We start from the raw sequence: 19,425 nt of genomic DNA on the forward strand, positions 1-19,425 counted from the left end.
GCAGGGCGTCGCGCTTGAAGATGGGGGCGACAAAGCCACATCACTGTGCTGCGATGGTGCTTCCCACGCCGCCAACCTGGCGTGTCGTGTCGCGGACAAAAAGACATGGCGATCTTGGCCAGCAATTTATGTGTAGATCGTCCCACGGTACGTTTAAACGCATTTTGAAGGGGTGAAGCATGGGTTAAACCACGTTCAACTGGTCGATCGCAATGCTGTCAGCGCAAAAAGACGGATCTTGAGAGAGAAGAGGCACTGCGCTCAGGATGAACGGCGTCGAGTCAGCGAAAGAAGCGCGGTGGCCGCGGGGCAAGCGACGATGCGCTGGTGTCGCGATCCACGCGTGTGCTTGGACTTCAAGTTGGCATGGGTAACTTAACCGGACGATCCGCAACCGGACGACGAAAGCGGATGAAGTTGAGCTTTCGGTGCACGTCGCACGCCAATGACCTTCGTCCCGCGAGGCTGCAGTAAAACAACAGCACGTCGTGGGCGCAAGCATCGTGATTGCTCAATTTACCGTCGCTTGGTGTAAAACACACACTTTAACGTCGTTTTTGGACACGGCCAAGTGCGTTTTAGTACCGTATCCGGATGATGTGACGGCAAAACGCGCGCCGATTGGACGCGAACATGAACGCGCAACGACCTGCTGGCAACTTCACCCGCGCCCAGCGGCGCGTACAATTGTACGATGCAGGCGCGGTGCTCACGGCAGCCAGCGCGTTCGTTGCGCTGCTCTTGTATGTCGGTCTTGAGCACTGAGCTGTAGATGAGCGGATGGAAGGGCGTCGCTTGCAGTACACTGGCTGCTGGCAGGGATGTTGAGAAGTGCCGCGATCACCGTGGGATGCTGCTTGGCCGACGCCATGTAGAACGATCCCACGCACCTCCGGCCACACGTGAGCACACGTGTCAAGATAAGCCACGAGCTCGTCCGAACCCGCTCAGCAAAACGTTCGACTGCCGCAAATATGGAGCTCCTCGAGGCGACGGGTCACGTCGTTCCAGCAAGCACGCCGAGACTCGCGCCACCGAACTTTCGCAAAGAGAGTGCCTGCCAGGAGCTGCTGCAATGCCAGTGTCCGCGTTGGCTACGTCTTTTCAACCGGGATGGGCTGGTCCAAGGGGTCAACTACAAGGCCGGCAAGATCGTCGGCAAGGCGACGCCCAACCGAAAACATCCCCGGCAAGAATACGACGAGACAACGAAAAAGGTCTTGGCGCCCGACGCGGCGAAGAATCACAGATCCTAGCGGCAAGACCAGCATGAAGCATCAGGTTGCCTGGAGGGAGCAACTGAGTACGGATAGACAGATGAATGAGTTGATGCATCGTCGGTACGCTCATTGCGCTCCCTACAAACGTAAAATCTAATAAGATCTGCCTACTAAGAACCAAGATCTGCCTACTAAGAACCAAGATCTGCCAACTAAGATCCAAGATCTGCCAACTAAGCTCAAGATGTGCCGACGTGGATTCACTTCTTCTCATGCGGCGCACGCGAAGGATCGAAAGGACACACTTTGCAGCTCCATCGTCGGCCGCTGGAGGATGACGAACGAGCCAACGCTGATCAGCGTCGGCGCCATTAACTGAGGCACGACAGCTCTTCTTTTCGCCGCCGAATCCACTGACTTGGACAGAAGTTCGTCGACGACCTTCCGGCCCTCGCATCGCTTCTCGAGAGCGAGGGCAGTAATAATGACATTTGTCGGGATGGAGATCATCGACAACATTTACATCAAGCCAGAAGACGATGCGATGGTCTTTGGCACGTACAGAAGCCTCGAGACACTAGTACGTCAGTGTTCCAAGCTCTCGATCTGACGCATTGCAGAGCCCGTACGGCGGCGGTACACCTCTCTACACGTGGCAAGACGACACGAGAGCAATCCAAATGTCAAAACCACTTTAACGTGTTGTCTTGACCTCGACTAAGTACGTTTTAGTACCGTATCCGGACGATGCAGCTGGGAAAAGCGCGGTTTGGTGGACGCCAGCATGTACGCCTGGGAGACCATCGCCCGCGCCCGGGAAGCCTTCGCCCGCGCGCGGAAGGCCGGTGCGTCACCATCCGAGGGCCTCGAGAAGGCCATGGAGCTCTTCCAGCAGCCTGGACCCATCTACGACTTTCGAGCTCTCGTTCAAGGTACGCTGTCCACGGCCTGTAGATGGATGCCATCGCCGCGTAGAGCTGCAGCGGCTCGTGGAAACGTCCGACGTCTCTACCATGGACGCGTTCCTGCACCTTGCGACGGTGGTTCCACATCAAGACTGTACAGTACGCGCGAAGGAAGTGGGTCATACCTTGGTCTGCTTGGCGCTGGCCCTCGGTGGCGGCAGGACGACCGCCACAGTGGTCTGCACGCTCGTGGGCGCCATTTTGACGAATCCGCGCACGGCCGTTGGCTTTGTGTCGGCGTTCACAAGCGAGTGGGGTAAAATCCAGGCTGTGGGTGAGACCAAGGCTGGGGAGACGAGCCACGCGCTCATTGGCAAGTACCATACGTGGGTACGAACGTGCTACCGCCCCCTTGTGCAGCCCATCATAATGAGCTCGCGTGCGTCGTCGATTTGACCACCTTCGTTGCCTCATGCGTGCGCGATAGCACTGGAGAGCGCGCAAGAATTCATCGAGACGTGGACCATCTTTGCGACGATGCAAGCCTCGTACAAAGACAAGTCCGGAGCCGCCGACAGTGCCCGTACGGCCCTCGACGTGTTCTGCGATCCTCGCACAAACGCCGAGGCCCGTAGCAGCATGGCCGGCAGCATGCACGAGCTACTTGGACTCCTGAATGCAGTCGATGCCCAGCGCGTCGCGACCATCATCGTTGAAGAGACGCTCTTGCACGGTACGACGCCCATGATTTGTTGGATGCAATGGTGGTTGATACACCTGGACACGTAGCCTCGCCACGGGCACGGACGGAACTGCTCTCGCTGCTCGAGCACCTCGTGCAAGACGGTGTTGCGACACCTCAACACTTTGTGATGGTCTGTCACCTTTTTGCGACCGCCACAGTGCCCGACGAACAGTCCATCTGGCTCGCACTCTTCCGCTTGTGGATCGAGGTCGCCACCAAGGCCACTTCTCACGACGCCGTGCTCCCCACGGCCTACCTCATCCCTCCATTGATCCAGCGCCACGCCGTCGCGTCGATAGGCTCGTTCGCGACAGCGGCGCTCCTGGACGCAGCGAACAAGTATGCGTACAATCGTCGGTGCGCGGCCGTCGACGCCGTCACGATTTCGCCCAACGAAGCGGGTGTCATGACGCTGCGCTGTCACACGTTTGCGTTCAACGACCTGCTGGCAACATTACCCGCGCCCAGCGGCGCGTACGATGCAGGCGCGGTGCTCACGGCAGCCAGCGCGCTCGTTGCGTTTGGCTGGGTGAGTTCAGACGAGCTCGTGGCCTATCTTGACACGTGTGCTCACGTGTGGCCCGAGGCGCGTGGGATCGTGACCCCGTGTTTTCTCTACATGGCGTCGGTGCGGTACGACCCCACGGTGTTCGCGACACTTCTCAACATCCCTGCCATCCACCAGTGCACGTACTGCAGCAAGACACCGTTCCATCCCCTCGCCTACTGCGCGGCCCTCAAGATTGCCATACAAGAGAAAAGGCCGCTGCGAAAGGGCGCTGTCGTGACGACCACGTTCGACTGCTCGTATTGTCGCTATTTGGAGCTCCTCGAGGCGACGGGCCACGTCGCTCCAGCAAGCACGCCGAGACTCGCGTCCCCGAAATTTCATCGAGAGCACAGCTGCAATGCGCTGTTGCAAGACATTGCCGACGGCTGCGTCCGCGTCGGCTACGTCTACCCCGCCGCGGTGGGCCCACCGAAGGGCTGGGTCAACTACTTGGCGGGCAAGTTCGTCGTGCGAAAACACCCGGGAAAACAACAGAGAAAGGCGCGAGAACGGTTCTTGGCAAGCACCTCTGAAGCCAACCTCGACACGTCGTCCGAACCACGTGCCAAGCGCCAACACATGCAGAAGGCGACGACCGACGATAACCCGTCGCCTTCGTACGTCGACCCCACGAGGATCGACTCAAGGGCAGTCGAAAAAACCGCCCGCGGAAACGGTGTCGCTCCAAGGCGTTGAAAAAGCTCGTGGCGAGCACCACTGTGAGTACCCTCGGCGCGTCGTCCGAGCCAAGTGCTGAGCGCTACAGCACACTAAGGACCATGACTGCCGCGTCCAGGTCGTAGCCAGTGTACTAGACAAACACGAGTTCATTTCATGTGTTTGGCGGCAACATATTTATTGTTCATGTCACTGTCGTATTGATGCAACGTTGGATCGATCCGTGTTGCGATCTTTGCCCGACTAAGATCTTGAAGGACCTACACTCTTGGACGCCATCATCCGGATAAAGATATCCCGCGACTTGTTCGAAGGATCCAAGCGACACACTTTGTGGCTCTGTCGGCGGCCGCTCGAGAATGACGACCGAGCCTACTCTGACGAGCGCGTCGGTGCCATTGACCGAGGTAGCTCTTCTTCTCGCGGTCGTATTATCATCCACTGACTCGAGCAGAACAACGTCGACGAGCTCACGGCCCTCGCGTCGCTGCTCGAGATGGAGATCATCGACAGCGTGTATGTCGAGCCAGAAGACGATGCGATGGCCTTTGACACGTACATAAGCCTCGAGACACTAGTACGTGAGTCGTCTCAGTTCTCGATCTGACGGGTGCTAGGCATTACAGAGCCCGCACGGCGGCGGCGGGGCCGCGCACCTCCACACGTGGCAAGACGACAGCATCGATCTTGAAGACGACGACGATCCGGCAACCGAGAGCAACAATGACGACAGGATGCGAGCCGACGCCAGCTCTAGCAGCGTCGCACTCGTCGATGGGCCGTTCCCGCCCAGCGAGCCGCAGGACCGCCGCCGGCCGTCGCTTCGCAAAGGTACCAAACGACCTACGACGAGCAGCCATCACGCCAAGCGTAGAGCTCTTTCAGCAGCGCATCAAGAGCCACGACATTGCGTCGCCAGGACCCAAGGGCGACGACCACTACGCACAGTCGATGACGCCCGAGTGCGACCTCGCATCGCCGCTCTTGCTGCCGTCGTCGCCCGTCGCCGAGACGTCGACACCACGCGCCATGGAAGACAACAACGCGATCGACGCACTGGAAGAAGCCTTGCGCAAGACGCGCGCTCGCGTACCCCGGGCGCGCAAGGTCAAGCACGGCGGTATCTACACGCTGCTGCTGCAAGGCATGAAGCGCCACGACGACCACGAAGTCGAAACCGAAGCGCCGCGAAGGACATCGGCGCCCGAGCCGTCGCTCGTTGCACTGCACACACCGCGTACGTCAACCACCGTAGCACAACGTCTCTAACCTTAAACCTCTAGAGGAGCACGTGCCAAGTCCCGATGTCGCCAAGGTACGTCCAAAGGTCGCCGTTGACAACCTTTGCTAATGCGCTCTTTGCATCTAGCGACGCTCGCCTGTACAGCCCGCGCACGTCCGGCACGGCAGCATCTACCGCATGCTGCGAGACAAATCATAGTGTTGTAGTTTTAGTAGAAACTTGGCCTCGTCGAATCGTCTTGCTACTCGTCAGCAGTCATCTGCGATCCCAGCGTCCTGTGCAGTGCCGTCTGAAAGCCGTTGGCGAGGTACGCCGGGTGGAGATGCGTCCCGTCGAGAGCGTACGCGGGCTGGAGCTAAGATACCAGGATAGAACGCTCCATATATGGTGGCTAAAGGATACCTTGCCGTCATCGCCGAGGAGGTCGTCAAAGCAGTCGAGCCACTGGCAGAACGACGCAGCTTCGACGCGAGTACGCAAGAGCGCGTTGTACCGCAGGACCAAGTGCCGCGTCTCGTCCAAGACGGGCACGATCGGGTGGATGTACGCCTAATGAGACGCGCTCATCGGCAATTAAACGCTTCGCAAACGAGACACTACGTCAAAGCCATGCGCGCGCACGAGGGCCTCGAGCACCTGCAAAAAGTGACTCATCGTTGCGACCATGCCATCGTCGACGCTCTACGCGTCATCGTCTCGTTGCGATCAGGGCAGTGTCCTACCTCGTAGCGGCACTTGTCGACCGCGAGCAGAATGCCTTCGCGGCAGTCGATTTCGCCCAAGAGAAACACGATCCGCGCGCGACGCGGCAGGCGCGCGATGACATGTTCAAAGTGCCTTTTCGGGTAAAACGTTGACGCGCGGCGCAAGTGCCCTAGACATAACGTGTCATGACATACCATTGCGAGCGGTCTACAGTGCTTGAGGCCCGTCACAAGCGCCGGCGTGAGACGCACGGAGCGGGTTCCGAGCGTCAGAGTCCGCCATGCGGTCGGCAGCGTGTGCGAGTCGCCGCAGACATAGACCGTCTCGTACTCCTTGGCTGTCTCGATGCCCGTGGCCGACGGAAAGGCCAACAGCGGAGTCGGGATGCACAGCAGTTGCGCGATGCAGCAGTAATATGCGTGCTCGTTTCGAATCGTCGTTTGGTGCAGGTGGTGGCCATAGACGACGCGAAGCGGCTCGAGAAGCTTCAGCAGCGCGTGCAATGGCGCGCCACAGCCTTCGAGAAACAAAATCTACTCATGCGGATCCTGGTACTGGTCCCGCGCACGTCGTTGTACCTTGACGACGGCGAAGAAGAGGGCGAGGAGGTCCCAGTCGTCTTCTGGCAGCAGCTGATGCGCCACGCCGGCCCGCTGGACGTTGACAAACCCGTCCGACGTCCAGTAGAGCTCGGCAGAAGGGCTGCCCCGGCCCGCGTCGAGGGTCGGAAACGCCTCCAAGATGGCGGCCACGTCACGGCAGGCGAGCCCGCCCGTCGTCAACGTTGGGTTGCTTGCACAAAACAACCGGGCGACGTCGTACGCTGCCGCGTGGTCGACGACGACTTCTAGCGCGTGGACGTAGTTGAGTGCATACGACGCATGGGCGGGCGCGAGAGCGACAGCTTGCGCAAAGCACGCCAAGCACCCTACGTCATATTCGCAAGATTCGATCATTAGAGCACGTAGGACACAGACCCGTCATGGCGCTGTAGTCCTTAGCAATAGTCGCCAAGTACGCAAAGGCGGGCGCGGTCGTCGCACTCGACGGGTCCAGCGTCGCGATGAGGTGCGTGAACCCGTCGGGCGCTTCCAAAAACGTGGCAAATTGCGCTTGCACCGCTATAGCATGGTGAGGCGGCAAGGACGAGGCATGGTGGGAGCGTACCGCGGTCCTTTGCGCGGCCCGTGAGCACCTTGAGGATCATTTGCATCGCTTCGACGGGCCGGCCGCGTTCGTGCGCGATCGCGCTGTAGAGCGCAATCGCGTCCAAATCGGTCTCGTCCGACATGACGAGCCGGCGCCGAACCGTCTCGATCGCAGCCTCGATGTCGCCAGCAGCGTGCTGAAGCCGCGCCTGGAGCCGGTCGACGCGCGCGACAAGGTCGGCATCCGAAACACGCAGCGCCGCGAGCCGCTCCAGCGCCGGGGCAAACGCCCGCAGGTGCAGCTCGCACTCAGCTACATCGAGGCAGAGTTCAATGGACGCGGTGGTGGCCGCGGCGGTCGCGAGGACGGGCTCGGCGATCGCTTTGGCTGTAGCCCATGCAGACGCTTGCATGTAGATGCGCACGAGGCCATGCGTCGCCTCGCATTGACGCGGGTCGAGCTCGCGCAAGATGGTCTCCCACACTAGAATGCTCGAATCGGATGATGGAGGAGGAGGAAGAGCGACGAACAGGCCTTGGCCGACCGGAACTCGCCGCGGTCGCGGTGCTTGGCGGCGAGCGCGAGCAGCGGCCCGACGGTCGTCAACGACGCGGCAGTGTGCTGTGGTACTGGGCGCGTGACGTCGAGCTCGCACGAGTCCTAGTGTGCCACGTCATACCCGAGACGGCATTCGACAGGATAATACGTCGACAAGGAGCTGCGACAGCTTTTTCTCGAGGCGCACGGCAGCGTCGGCGCGTGTGGCGACGAGCCCTTGCGTGTCGATGGCAGACTTAAATTTGGCGTTGTGGGCGGCCACGAGCGCCGTTAAAGCGTCGAGCACGGTGGTCGTTCGATCGAGCTGCGGCGCGCGCAGCACGTACGTCCACGCGCGCAAGTCGCTATCGCCAGGCGACGGCGTGCAGTGCAGGTAGATCTTGGCCATGATCGAATATCGATGGCGAATCTTGAAGCGGCGTGTTCTAGCGGTGTCTACCTGCCAAGTACGCATATAATGCGTCGTAGAGGCGTTGGCATATATCATATCGAGTTGTTCTATTCAGATGCAAAGCAACCTACGCTACTACGTGGACGTCGGCGGCGGCGACTGCTTCGGACTCGGTTATCAAATACATCATTTAGTTGTTCTGCTTCTTCAAGTGGGCGTAGTACGCGTCGAACTTGTTGAGCTCCGAGTTGGCGTAGCGCTTCCAGACAAGGCCGCCGGCGACGCCGAGGACGCTGGCAATGACAATCTCAATCTTGGCGCTGGGCATCTTGGCTGCTCGACTCGAATATCCGAAATGAGGAATATGCAGTCACCCGCCACTCACTTTCGCCCGATCAAGTGCGACGCACTTACGGCGATAAGTGCGCTTGGAAGATCCAATTTGGCCAATAAGATAAGACAATCTATTCCCGACACCACGGACGACGCGCGCTACAGCTATAGGTCGTGGCGTAGACGTCAACGTGTGGGCAATCGACATCTCTTTACTGATCGGCCTTCTTGAGCGACGCGTAGTACGAGTCGATCTTCTTGAGGTCGGCGGTTGCCCACTTCTTCCATGTCATCGCGCCGGCCAAGGCGAGGGTCGCGGCAACAGCAATTTCAAACTTGGCGCTCGGCATTGTGAGTGTCTACGGAGTGCGGCGGCAACGTGTGTGGGTCCACAGTGGAGTTGGAAAGTAATGAGCCACGCAGCAGGAGGCCACGACGCCTGACGCTCGGCAACGCTTCGCGCAGGGACGAATCGCACTTGATCGGGTCAATTTGGGGTCCTAGAGATTTGCAAAGTCCGTGTGGTTACATCTTCATGTCTTGAACAAAGTATGGCTTCGTAATCGCACTTACACGAGACCTCAGGCCGTAGATAGAAAAACCAAGTGGTTTCGTTGAAGTTCGCTTCAAGGGGGCGGGTATAAAAAAACGCACGCACCCAGCACAGAAATACGTCGGACCAATCACAGCGCGCTGCAAAAACAGGCCGGACGACGCCGTCTCTTTGACGCGACGCCGTTCTTGACGACGTCGGCACTCTTCCTTCAGGACTAAGATCTATCCGTCTTATCCTGCGACGTAGTCTATGCGTTCGTCTGCGGAGGCGGCACGGACACCGGAGACAATAGCCCCTCTGCGGTGCACCCGCCACTTGTAGGCAGGATGGTCGGCCAGGGCGTGTTTCATTCGAAACACATCAGCAGCACACTTGACGAACCAGTCGCCGCGGGTGGGTTGTAGCAGGTAGTACACTTGCTTTGAGCGAGGTGGCTGGAATCTGAGTGTATGAAACACAATCATACCGCGACGTGTCTATGGGAAGAAGCGCAGCCGTCGCTCGCCGAGCCGACCTCGGCATCTACATGACTACGAGCTATGACTACGGTCCATGACCGCGCCGGATGCTCGTATGCAACATGCATGGCAAGGTGGTCGAAATGCAATCTCCCACCTTTGCAAGTGCAAACGCATTAAGTGCAATCTCAGCATGGACGGACGGCGCCAAGCGTCTAAGTCTGTGGTCCAACTAGTGCAGTCGTTGCCATCAGACAGAAGGCGACCGTAATTAGGCCGTCGGTTGCATAACCGTTAAACTCGCACTAGAAAGGACGTGAGCATCGACGATGCTGCCGCGGGTGCCTCTCGACAAGCCGTCGCGAGAAGGCAGCACCAAGATCCTCGTCGGTGGGAAAGACCGCGCATCCAACCTGCCGCGCCTCGAGGGCCAGAAGGTGCCCGTGAGCGACCGCGCCATGAACAAGCTCGGCATCAGCGACGAGATCGTCAAGATGGAGAAGCTCATGAAGAAACTCGGCATTTGCGACCACGACCTCGAAGAGTTCAAGCAGCGTACGCCTTCTTTCTCTTTGCGACTACGTTCTTAGTCGCCACTAGTGCAACGTCACTCGGGCAACATTGTCGAGACGGGGACGCTGGCAAAAGAAGAGATCCTCATGGGCTTCTCGGTCAAGCAAATGCACCGCGTGAAAGCGCTCAAGCGGCTCGGCGCGTCCGAACAAGAGGTTTGGGACGCGTATGCCCACAAGATTTCGCAGCTCGGCGCCCAACTGCACATGAAGCCCTCCGCGCGCAAAGCGAGCTCTCGGACGTAGCGTAGGTGTACTCGTCGTGGATGCAGTTTATATATACGAGTTTGCAAGCGCGTCGACTACTTTGTCTGCGCCACCATCCACGCGTCGATGCGCGCCTTGAGCACTGTCGCGGGCGTGAGCTGGTCGACGGTCAACGGCTGCCGCGTGAACGGGTCGGTCGCGTCGTTCATGAGGTGCTGGACGATCGTGGCGCGGTCGACCACGTACCCGCTCGGCAGCGTCACGGGGTCGCGCATGCGCTGGCAGAGAAGCGGGTCCATAAACTCGTCCGGGGCGTCGCCGTACGCCGCATCGTCGAGCGCGTTGCTCGCATGCAGCGCTTCGACCGTGTCGCAGAGGTTCTCAAAGGTCGCGACGCCCGGCGGCGGAATGAGCTGCGTGCGCTGGAGAATGTGCACGCACTTGCGGTACACGGCCGGGTCGTACAAGCCGTTGGAGGCAACCGCCATCTGGAAGCTCTCGTATTGCGCAAAATGCAAGATCGTCTCGACGACTTCGCGGAGCATGACCTTGGGCCGGAACTTGTACGTCTCGGGGTTCGCCACCTAATGGCGACATTACGAAACATGGAGACACTAGGCGGATCGAACCTTGAGCTCGAGGCCGCGGGGCCCCGCGAGCTTGACGAGCACGCTGTTGAGCATGCTCACGAGGCGTTCTTCCAGTGCGACGCTGAGGAACGGCGCTTGGATCTCGGACGTGAGGTATGACATCATGTGGATCGTCTCGTTCGCGAGCTGCAAACTCGACGTGACCGTGCGCTCCTTCTCGGCCAAAAGACTCTGCTTTTGCTCTTGCGTCGCTTGGTCATAAGTGCCCCAAAGCGGCGACTGGGCTTCCTCCTATCGCATCGAGATGAGGCGTCGCCGACTCGGATCCTCATCGTTTGTACCTGCAGCGCCTTGATCTCCGGTAAATTGGTCAGCGCATCAGTGAGGAGCGAGTTGATGTGGTTCATAAGACCGTGCGCAAACTTGACGAACGCCGGTTCGTTCGTGGAGATCGAGACGAACGCAGGCTTGTGGGCCGGGCACTTCCAGAGGTACTTGAGCAAGCAAGCAATGTTGTAGCGGTGCTCGAGCTTTTCGTAAAAGCCCGTCTGCTCGACATCGCCGTAGAGCGCGAGGAGGCACGGCGCGAGGTGCTCCTGCGCGAGCGGGCTCTGCGTGAGCGCGTTCACTGCGGACGGCACGCCGACCGTCGGCCGGTCCTCCGACTCGTGCGACGGCAGGCAGATCTCAAAGAGGCACTCGCTCATCTTGGCGCGCAAGTGCGGGCTCCGGACCAGCTGCGGCGACGAGAGGAAGACGAGCGTCATCTTCAAGAGGTCGTCAAAGGCGAAGGCCGCGAGCTCCGTCGGCGCCATGCGTGCCACGAAGAGGAGAGCGTTGACAATGTCCTCGACAATGTGCTCGGGCATAAATGGCACAAGCAAATCTATCGTCCATAAAAGTGAGGGGTGTAGGAGGTTCGAAGCGCGTACCTTGCTCGCGCGTCGTAATGGGCAGCACGAGCGGGCTCGACGACGCCTTCCCCGACGGCTCCAGACAGATGCGGCAGACCACGTCCGCGGACAAGAGGGCAAAACGCACGATCTCGTGAAGGACCTCGGGCTGGAGCAGCTTGGCGTCCAATAGCATCTTGGTCGACGCGAGTGCGTCAAACTGCGCTTGGACGCGAGGGTCGTTGTTGCTGCGCATGGCGTTTTGGACGTACGAGAGCTGGCGCAAGAGGCGCATGTACTTGGCCATGGTCGCGACTGGTCCAAGGTGGACGCTCTCCAGCGTGAGGTAAAAGCACTGCGTGATAAAGTTAAAGTCGCCGAGCGTCTTGGTCGTCGACGCAGCGCTCTCGGTCACCACGAGCTTGGTGCTGTCGGCCGGAAAGATGGGGTTGGGCACGGCCGCCAGGAACGTCGGGTCAATGAGCGAGTGTTTGGTTGACGATGGCGGCAAGAACGGACCGCAGAGCCGCAGCAGCACGACGCTGAGGTTCATGAGGAGGCCGGCGGTCGATGTGAGCGCAGCGTTCGGGTTTTCTTTGGCCATCTCCTGGTTGACTTCGAGCGCCTGCGCCAGCCTAGACACAGCCTCAGATCTTATGCCAGTCAAGATTTGGAATACCAAGCGAGGACGCGGTCCTTGCACACCGGGCCAGCCTTGAGCAGCGACTTGAAGATGTCGGTGCATAAGTCGTGGTTAAACTTGAGTTCGTTCCGAAGTTGCCGCAGCGACTTGTCGACGTCGTTGCGCGTCCTATGCGGCATGTTGGAGCCAAACGCATTGCTTCTTCAACTATACCGTTTGGTGATGTTGGAAAACATGTCTTTGAGCGCAGGATCCGGCGAGTCGGTCGAGAGGCGTAGCAGAATGCCGAGCGCGGTGGCGTCTTGGAGGCGGCGCCCGTTGAGCGGTGGTGAGAGGAGAAACCCTGGCATCGTGACAAAGACCGTCGCAAAGCCCTTGACACGCACGAGGGACCCGATCGCTTGCATGGGCGGCGCCCACACCTCGACCGCGAGGAGCGACTGCGCACCAAGAAAGATCTCGGAGACGAGCTTCTGGAAGATGGGGCCCACGACGCGGCCAAGGCCCGCGGACCCACCCTGGGCCTCGAGCCCCTGGGCGAGGAGCTCGAGGTACGAGGGCGTGCTTGGCGTCGGGTTGCGCACGAGCGCGTCAAACACTTCGAGCGGCGTCATGGCGTGCGACGGAAACATCTCGGGCTCCAAGAGGCACGTCACGCTGTAGTTGATCGCCATCTCCATGAGCGACTTGACCTATTGGTTAATATGGCATAAGCCACAGGCGATCGAGTGGTGCATCGTACGACGACAAGATCGGCCTCGGAGAGCTGCGAACTCTCGGTCCGGCAGCGCTGGTACACGTCAAAGAGGTACCGCAGCGTCGGTGTCGCGAGCGCCGCGTCTTCTTCCGACACGAGCCGCATGTACAAGACTTCGCTGACGTTGTCGCCGTTGAGAGCGTTTCCCGCGACGTCCATGTACAAGACATCGTGCGAACCTGGCGGATGCAACGTCACCTGCAGGATGCGAGACAGCATCTCGTGGAGCCCGTCACGCCGGCTCGCCTTCTTCTTCAGCACCGGCGCGGGGGCTTGAACAGGTGGCGCAGGCGGTGCGATAACCGGCTTGGGCGGCGACGCTTTCACGACCGGCGGCGCGGGGGCCGGCGCAGCTTGCTCCAAGGGCGCCAGGCGCTCGAGGCGCTTCTGCCGGAGCTCTTCCGCCGTCGGGACATGCACGTCTTCGCTAGTCGTGCTCATGTCATGGTTCTCGTCTTCCTTCTGGTCGCCATTGACCCAGGAGCTAATCCAGCTCGCCATGCTTCCGTCGCTGTCTTCTGACCGAGGAAATCTTACGTCAAACCGGTTTCGCTGACCGGTTCATATGGCGTGAACCGACACGGCTAAAAACACGCTTCCTATCCGGATACTTTAGCCGAGACACTCCGTCGTCGAATTGGCACGGTGGTCCCATCGCGCTCCGCTATCGCGCTCGTGCATGTCGTGTACTTTGCCGCATACATAGTACTATGCGCGCAGGGCCTAGGGACCAGCGTACCTAAGTTCCATACAACCGCACAGTACTCATATCGTGGCGGGCAGTTGCGGCTTTGTCCGGATAAGGGAGGAACTCACTCGAATGATGATGCGCGAGGCCAACTCTATCAGAACAACGAGCGCCGCATCGGTATCCAAGGATGTTCCTACCGCGCGGCCGCCAGTCAGTTGAGCGGCGTCGCACACGAGGCAGAAAACCCACATGAAGGCTCGAGACTGCCCATCGTTGCAGCCGGCCATGTCCAATCCGACCGTTCCGACTGCATGGCACACAAAGGGCGCCAAATTTGTCCTGTGCTTGGGTCTGTGGTAATGAATAAAAAGGTATATTGGCTCTTTTTCCAGCGACGAGCGTGTAGCGTTGGGAAGAGCCTGTCACGTCCAAATGATTTCTGCTGGATTCATTCAGTGTCATGTGACGGTGAGGCTCATAGGTCCAGCATTTTTGGCCGCTCATACCTTTCATGCGGAGCACAGACCGCCACAGAAACCACGACGTGTGTTCGATCGTGCGGCCACATCGTCGTAAGCACCCCATAGACAAGTGGACGCCGATCAACCCGCGCGACCAGGCTACATATCACCATGGACACTGATAGATGCAATTGGCCACACGAGCGCCGCGGTGCAACGGTGTGGGCAATCGTCGTTTGAGGGAGTCTCTCTCGCACCGCGCGGTGGTCCCTCCACTCATTCGATGGCTAGAAAGTACACTGTAAAATACAGTGTACGGAGCTGCACGTCTACGGCATGAACTTCAGGTAGCTTTTTCTACAGTGTACCTCGTAGGGGATGATAGAGCTCGTTTGACGAATCCCGTGCCAATGAAGTACATGGGTCACCCACCCCAGCCGGTCCCTTCGACGCGGCCTGAAAATAATATATATCACCTGAGCGAATGACCTTGGTATTTGTATGAAGACTACGATTTCGACGCGGAAATTATAAAAACCGGCGCGCTTTGGGCGCCCAGCTGCGAGCGCCATGCTGCACATTTCATTGCGACGCGGAGCCCAGAGGAAGATAGTAGTGAGATGGGTGTCCCGACCTTGAGCAAGGCGTCCGTCTTCCGCTTCGCGCGGCAGCCTCGCCACCACGGCGTCAAGACGCGCCTGCTCCGGAGTCGCTCCAAGACGCTCATGCTCGGCGGCCAGAGCACGGCCGAGACGGCGCAGTACGCGTCGTGCAACCCGAATGGCGACGAGCCATCATCCAATGCTCTTAAGCCGCTCAAGCTCAAGGACATGTCGACCGACGATCTTCTGCGGCACGCCGAGCAGCTCGATATGCACCTCGCCAAAATCTACATCGAGAGCCAGAAGACCAAGGCGCTCGCACCGATCGTGACCAAGTCGATTGGCCTTCCGCAGCAGCTCTGGGAAGACGCCGGCGTCGCGCCGCCGTACCATAGCGCGCCCGAGTTTCAGGACCTTCGGTACACGGCCGTGCGCACAGCCGACCCGATCGCGTTCTCGGCCGATGGCTACAGCCTCCGGTTGCACACGCTCGGAAAGAGCATCAAGGTGTTTATCACGGTCACCATGTACAACGAGCCCGCGTCGCAGCTCCAAGCGACGCTCACGGGCCTCGCAAGTGGCATCGACTATCTCTGCAACCAGTACGGGTATGACTTTTGGCAAGAAGTCGCTGTCGTCGTAGTCGCCGACGGCCGGTCCAAGACCCACCACAGCGTCCTCCCGTACCTCGAAAGCTTTGGGGCGTTCGAGAAGGGGCTGCTCGCGTCCGCGATTGCGGCGTCCAAGGACACGCACGTGCACCTCTTTGAGTCGACGATCCAGCTGCGCAAAACCGACGGCGCGTTCCACTCGCCCATGCAGCTCATCTTTGCGCTCAAAGAGCACAACGCCGGGAAGCTGCACTCGCACCTCTGGTTCTTCAACGCGTTCTCCGAGCAAGTCGACCCGACGTACACCGCGCTCGTCGACGTCGGCACCGTACCCGCCGAGTCGTCCGTGTACCGCCTCATCCGCAGCATGGAGCGCAACCCGCAGATCGGCGGTGTCGCCGGCGAGATCGCGGTCGATGATCCCGACTTCTTCAACCCCGTGATTGCGGCGCAGCATTTCGAGTACAAGATCGCCAACATCATGGACGCGTCATTGCAGTCGGTCTTTGGCTTCATCGGCGTCCTCCCTGGTGCCTTCTCGGCCTACCGCTACGAAGCCATTCGATCGATCAACGGCGTCGGCCCGCTCGCAGAGTACTTTAAGAGCCTCACCGCATCCAAGAAGGAGCTCGGGTACGTCGTTTGCCTTACTCTCGTGGCGTGTCTCATATATATCTTGTAGGCTCTGCGTCGGTAACATGTACTTGGCCGAGGACCGCATCCTGTGCTTTGAAATCCTCGCGCGCAAAAACTGCGACTGGACGATGCACTACGTCAAGGACGCGATCGCGCATACCGACGTGCCCGAGACGCTCGTGGATTTGATCAAGCAGCGCCGGCGCTGGCTCAACGGGTCCTTCTTCGCCGGCCTCTTTGCGATCTGGAACTTTGGCCGCGTCTGGACCGAGAGCGCGCACAGCTTGCCGCGCAAGTGTGCCTTTAGCCTCCAGTTCCTCTACCTCGCGTTCCAGAACGTCATGAACTGGTTCCTCCTCAGCAACCTGTTTTTGACATTTTTCTACATCCTCTCGCTCGCGCTCTACTACAAGTCGATCGAGGTCCTCCACGTCGTGCTCGGCACGTACTTTGTGCTCGTCGGGAGTCTCATCGTCTTTGCCCTCGGTACATCATCCGTCCGAGTCGCTGGCGCCACATCCTCATGCAACTACCTAGGCAACAAGCCCGGGCACCGCACGGCGATCTACTACCGCGTGAGCTCGTACGTCATGGGCACGATCATGCTCTGCGTCACGTGCATCTCGCTCTACGCGCTCCTCGGGAACGTCCAGTTTGTGGACCCGCGCTCCGACTTGCCGTCGTGCAGCGTCAGCAACTACGAGCTCGAAGCCGGCGCGTTCTTCTCGCTCGGCATCATCTTTGTGTGCGCGTTCATGCATGGCGAGTTTGGCATCGTGCGCAGCACTGTCCAGTACTTCTTCATGCTGCCGACCTTTGTCGTACGTTCTTATTGGCCGGTCGAGTATGACGTGGCAGCGTCTCATGCGATCTTGTAGAATGTGCTCGGTATTTATGCGTACAGCAACCTCCACGACTTGAGCTGGGGCACAAAGGGCATCGAGACGAGCGGCGGCCACGGTGGTCTGCCCACGAGCAGGTTTGGCAGCGTCAAGGACATGGTGGCCCTCCACTTGAACGCGGCCACTACCGACGTCGTCTCAGAAGCCGACAAGCTAAAGGGCGTCGTCGCGGCCGAGCACGAAGACGTCGACAACCGGTTCCGTGTCTTTCGGTCGCTCTTACTGCTTACGTGGCTGCTCACGAACGGGTGCTGGCTCTACTACGCGACGAGCTTCATCTCGTGCTCGTGCTACCTCAAGTACCTCAGCTATATCGTCGCGGTCTTCAACACGATCCGGTTCGTCGGCGGCCTCCTCTTCCTCGCGTTCCGCATGGCGCGCGGTGTGCTCCATTGCTGCCGCCAAGGCGTCATGAAGACGCGCCCGCTCCGCTGCGGCGGCAACCCGCAAGCGGGCGACGATTGCTCGCCCGTCTAATTTACTACTGCTAGTGTGTTGTTTGTGTAACTTAAAAATGAAGTACGATGCTTCTTTATCAGGCGAGCGCACGCCTACATGAACTCGGACGAGAGGTCGTTGAAGTACGGATGGCGCATCGCGTCGCGGGCCGAGATGCGTTGCGACGGCGTGTACGTGAGCATGCGCTATGGATGGTGAGAAAGCGAGAAGGACGGGAAGAGCAAACCTGGAGGAGGTCGAGGCCGTCCGTGTCGAGCTTGGAAAACATGGGCGCGAGGTCTTGGGCGCGCCACTTGGGGAACGTCGGCGCGTAGTCGCGCAAGGACGAGACGCCGGTCCACGTCGACTCGTCGGGTGTTCCCATCACCTGGAAGATACGGTAGAGCTGGTCGATCTCTGAGTCGCCTGTGAAGAGTGGCTTCTTGCGAAGAAGCTCTGCAAAGATGGCGCCGCACGACCAGATATCGACGGGCGGCGAGTACGCTTCTTGCCCGAGGAGGATCTCGGGCGCGCGGTACCAGAGTGTAATGACTTCGTGCGTGTACTTGCGCACGGGCAGCGAGAAGGCGCGTGCGAGGCCAAAGTCGGCGATCTTGAGCGCGCCTGTTCGGCTCACGAGCAAGTTTTGCGGCTTCAAGTCCCTAGCGTCGGTCGTTGTCAGATAGGCGGCTCCATTCGCCAGACGACGCACCGGTGCATAATGCCCCGCGAGTGGCAAAAGGCGAGGCCCTTCAGGAGTTGGTACATGTACGCCTACGTCATCGTCGTCATGGCAAGCGTATGCATCAAATCGCAGTACCTTGATCAAGTGTGGGTCAATGCTGCCCAAGGTTGTGTCCATGCAGCGCTTGAGGTCGCGGTCGACAAACTCAAAGACGAGGTAGAGCTTGCCAGCGTCCTGGAGACAGTTGAGGAGCCTATAGCGATTGCATAAGCTTCCTGCATATGCATCGATAGCGCCCGACTTGACGATGTTGGGGTGCTCGAGCTCGCGCAGGATCGAGATCTCACGGAGCGCGGTCGACGGGATCCCTTCGTCCTCGACCTCGAGCCGGATGCGCTTGAGGGCGACGATCTCCTGCGTCTTGAGGTCCTGCGCCTTGTACACGACGCCGTACGTTCCCTCGCCGATCGCCCCGTTCTTCTCGATCTTCCTGTACCGGTCCATGGCGTCCCCTTTGGCGAAATCCAAATATACCGCGAATTGCGACCACTGCGACTTTGTATTGCCATGTTGAAAACCCCACGAAGCCTTTGGATTGGCTGTATACGTTTGGTTTTTTTACCAATCCCAGCCGCTCTTGTAGCCGGCCTCTGCCTCGCCAAGGGTCGGCCTCGCCGGGGCATCACGACGAAGCGGATAAGCTTCGAGGACCTTGCGACATGAGATCGAAAGACTTCGTAGTCTCTAGCTCGAGGGACTTGGACGAGCCCCGCGCCGTCCATTGACAATGTTTGGGCGGCCTAATTTTTTTTTGCGCGCCAAAATGAACGAATGCGCAGCTGATGGACAACCGATCCACATCGGCAAAGCTAGTCGTTGCAATCGGTGGTGCGACGATAGTACCTACACTATTAGAGTACCTCGTTGTAATAGGCTTTGAAGAGTCGGATTAACTAAAGTGTGGAATGTGTGGAGCCGCAGATTGCCTGCTTCAAGCTCAAGCTGGTGTGGCCTAGAAGCTAGGCTTGAGCTTGCCGAGGAGCAACGCATCGGACACTACTGCAGGGAATGGCTCGTGGGGATAGAAGTACTGTTATGAGGAGCGTATATCGCCTTTATTGGCTCCTCAGTAGACTCGCCCTCACGCGTGTGAATCAAAGTGCTGCTGGGTTTGTCCCAATGATGTTTGTGGGAAATTTGAGTTTTGCCCGATTGAGACAAACTAACTATCTTAGTCGAAATGGTT

General features: G+C 59.2%; 7 protein-coding genes across 8 annotated transcripts; 3 read left to right on the plus strand and 4 right to left on the minus strand.

The window, feature by feature from the left end:
* Positions 1-1,958: 1,958 nt before the first annotated feature.
* On the plus strand, positions 1,959-4,272 carry SDRG_05639 (hypothetical protein). The gene is made up of 4 exons (XM_008611366.1): positions 1,959-2,152; positions 2,196-2,564; positions 2,613-2,858; positions 2,915-4,272. Exons 1-4 carry the CDS (start codon positions 2,005-2,007, stop codon positions 4,114-4,116), a joined length of 1,965 nt encoding a protein of 654 aa, XP_008609588.1. The 5' UTR covers positions 1,959-2,004; the 3' UTR covers positions 4,117-4,272.
* Positions 4,273-5,509: 1,237 nt separating this feature from the next.
* SDRG_05640 lies at positions 5,510-8,141 on the minus strand (the record flags this gene model as incomplete). Of its 2 annotated transcripts, XM_008611367.1 has the most annotated exons (10): positions 5,583-5,696; positions 5,744-5,890; positions 5,942-6,022; positions 6,064-6,215; positions 6,258-6,579; positions 6,625-6,974; positions 7,024-7,167; positions 7,214-7,678; positions 7,726-7,855; positions 7,902-8,141. In XM_008611367.1, the coding sequence occupies 10 exons, from the start codon at positions 8,139-8,141 to the stop codon at positions 5,583-5,585; spliced, it is 2,145 nt and encodes a 714-aa protein (XP_008609589.1). The 2 variants fall into 2 exon arrangements, with proteins under 2 accessions (XP_008609590.1, XP_008609589.1); XM_008611368.1 differs by having other exon boundaries at positions 5,510-5,696; positions 6,064-6,579.
* Positions 8,142-8,334: 193 nt separating this feature from the next.
* On the minus strand, positions 8,335-8,827 carry SDRG_05641 (hypothetical protein; the record flags this gene model as incomplete). Its single annotated transcript, XM_008611369.1, has 2 exons — positions 8,335-8,464; positions 8,694-8,827. The coding sequence occupies 2 exons, from the start codon at positions 8,825-8,827 to the stop codon at positions 8,335-8,337; spliced, it is 264 nt and encodes an 87-aa protein (XP_008609591.1).
* Positions 8,828-9,219: 392 nt separating this feature from the next.
* Positions 9,220-10,392, plus strand: SDRG_05642 (hypothetical protein). Its single transcript, XM_008611370.1, has 2 exons — positions 9,220-10,046; positions 10,092-10,392. The coding sequence occupies exons 1-2, from the start codon at positions 9,821-9,823 to the stop codon at positions 10,307-10,309; spliced, it is 444 nt and encodes a 147-aa protein (XP_008609592.1). The 5' UTR covers positions 9,220-9,820; the 3' UTR covers positions 10,310-10,392.
* Positions 10,366-13,654, minus strand: SDRG_05643 (hypothetical protein; the record flags this gene model as incomplete). Its single annotated transcript, XM_008611371.1, has 7 exons — positions 10,366-10,854; positions 10,900-11,151; positions 11,202-11,746; positions 11,793-12,388; positions 12,433-12,564; positions 12,610-13,088; positions 13,139-13,654. The coding sequence occupies 7 exons, from the start codon at positions 13,652-13,654 to the stop codon at positions 10,366-10,368; spliced, it is 3,009 nt and encodes a 1,002-aa protein (XP_008609593.1).
* A 1,237-nt stretch (positions 13,655-14,891) lies between these two features.
* SDRG_05644 (hypothetical protein) lies at positions 14,892-17,616 on the plus strand. The gene is made up of 4 exons (XM_008611372.1): positions 14,892-16,151; positions 16,201-16,640; positions 16,692-16,975; positions 17,033-17,616. The coding sequence occupies exons 1-4, from the start codon at positions 14,926-14,928 to the stop codon at positions 17,531-17,533; spliced, it is 2,451 nt and encodes an 816-aa protein (XP_008609594.1). The 5' UTR covers positions 14,892-14,925; the 3' UTR covers positions 17,534-17,616.
* Positions 17,537-18,716, minus strand: SDRG_05645 (CMGC/CDK/CDC2 protein kinase). Its single transcript, XM_008611373.1, has 5 exons — positions 18,481-18,716; positions 18,315-18,432; positions 18,207-18,268; positions 17,742-18,156; positions 17,537-17,700 (listed from the first exon to the last, which is right to left on the minus strand). The coding sequence occupies exons 1-5, from the start codon at positions 18,681-18,683 to the stop codon at positions 17,608-17,610; spliced, it is 891 nt and encodes a 296-aa protein (XP_008609595.1). The 5' UTR covers positions 18,684-18,716; the 3' UTR covers positions 17,537-17,607.
* Between the last annotated feature and the right edge of the window lie 709 nt (positions 18,717-19,425).

The sequence above is a fragment of the Saprolegnia diclina genome (assembly GCF_000281045.1).
Source record: "Saprolegnia diclina VS20 unplaced genomic scaffold supercont1.15, whole genome shotgun sequence".
Classification (NCBI taxonomy): Eukaryota; Oomycota; class Saprolegniomycetes; order Saprolegniales; family Saprolegniaceae; genus Saprolegnia; species Saprolegnia diclina.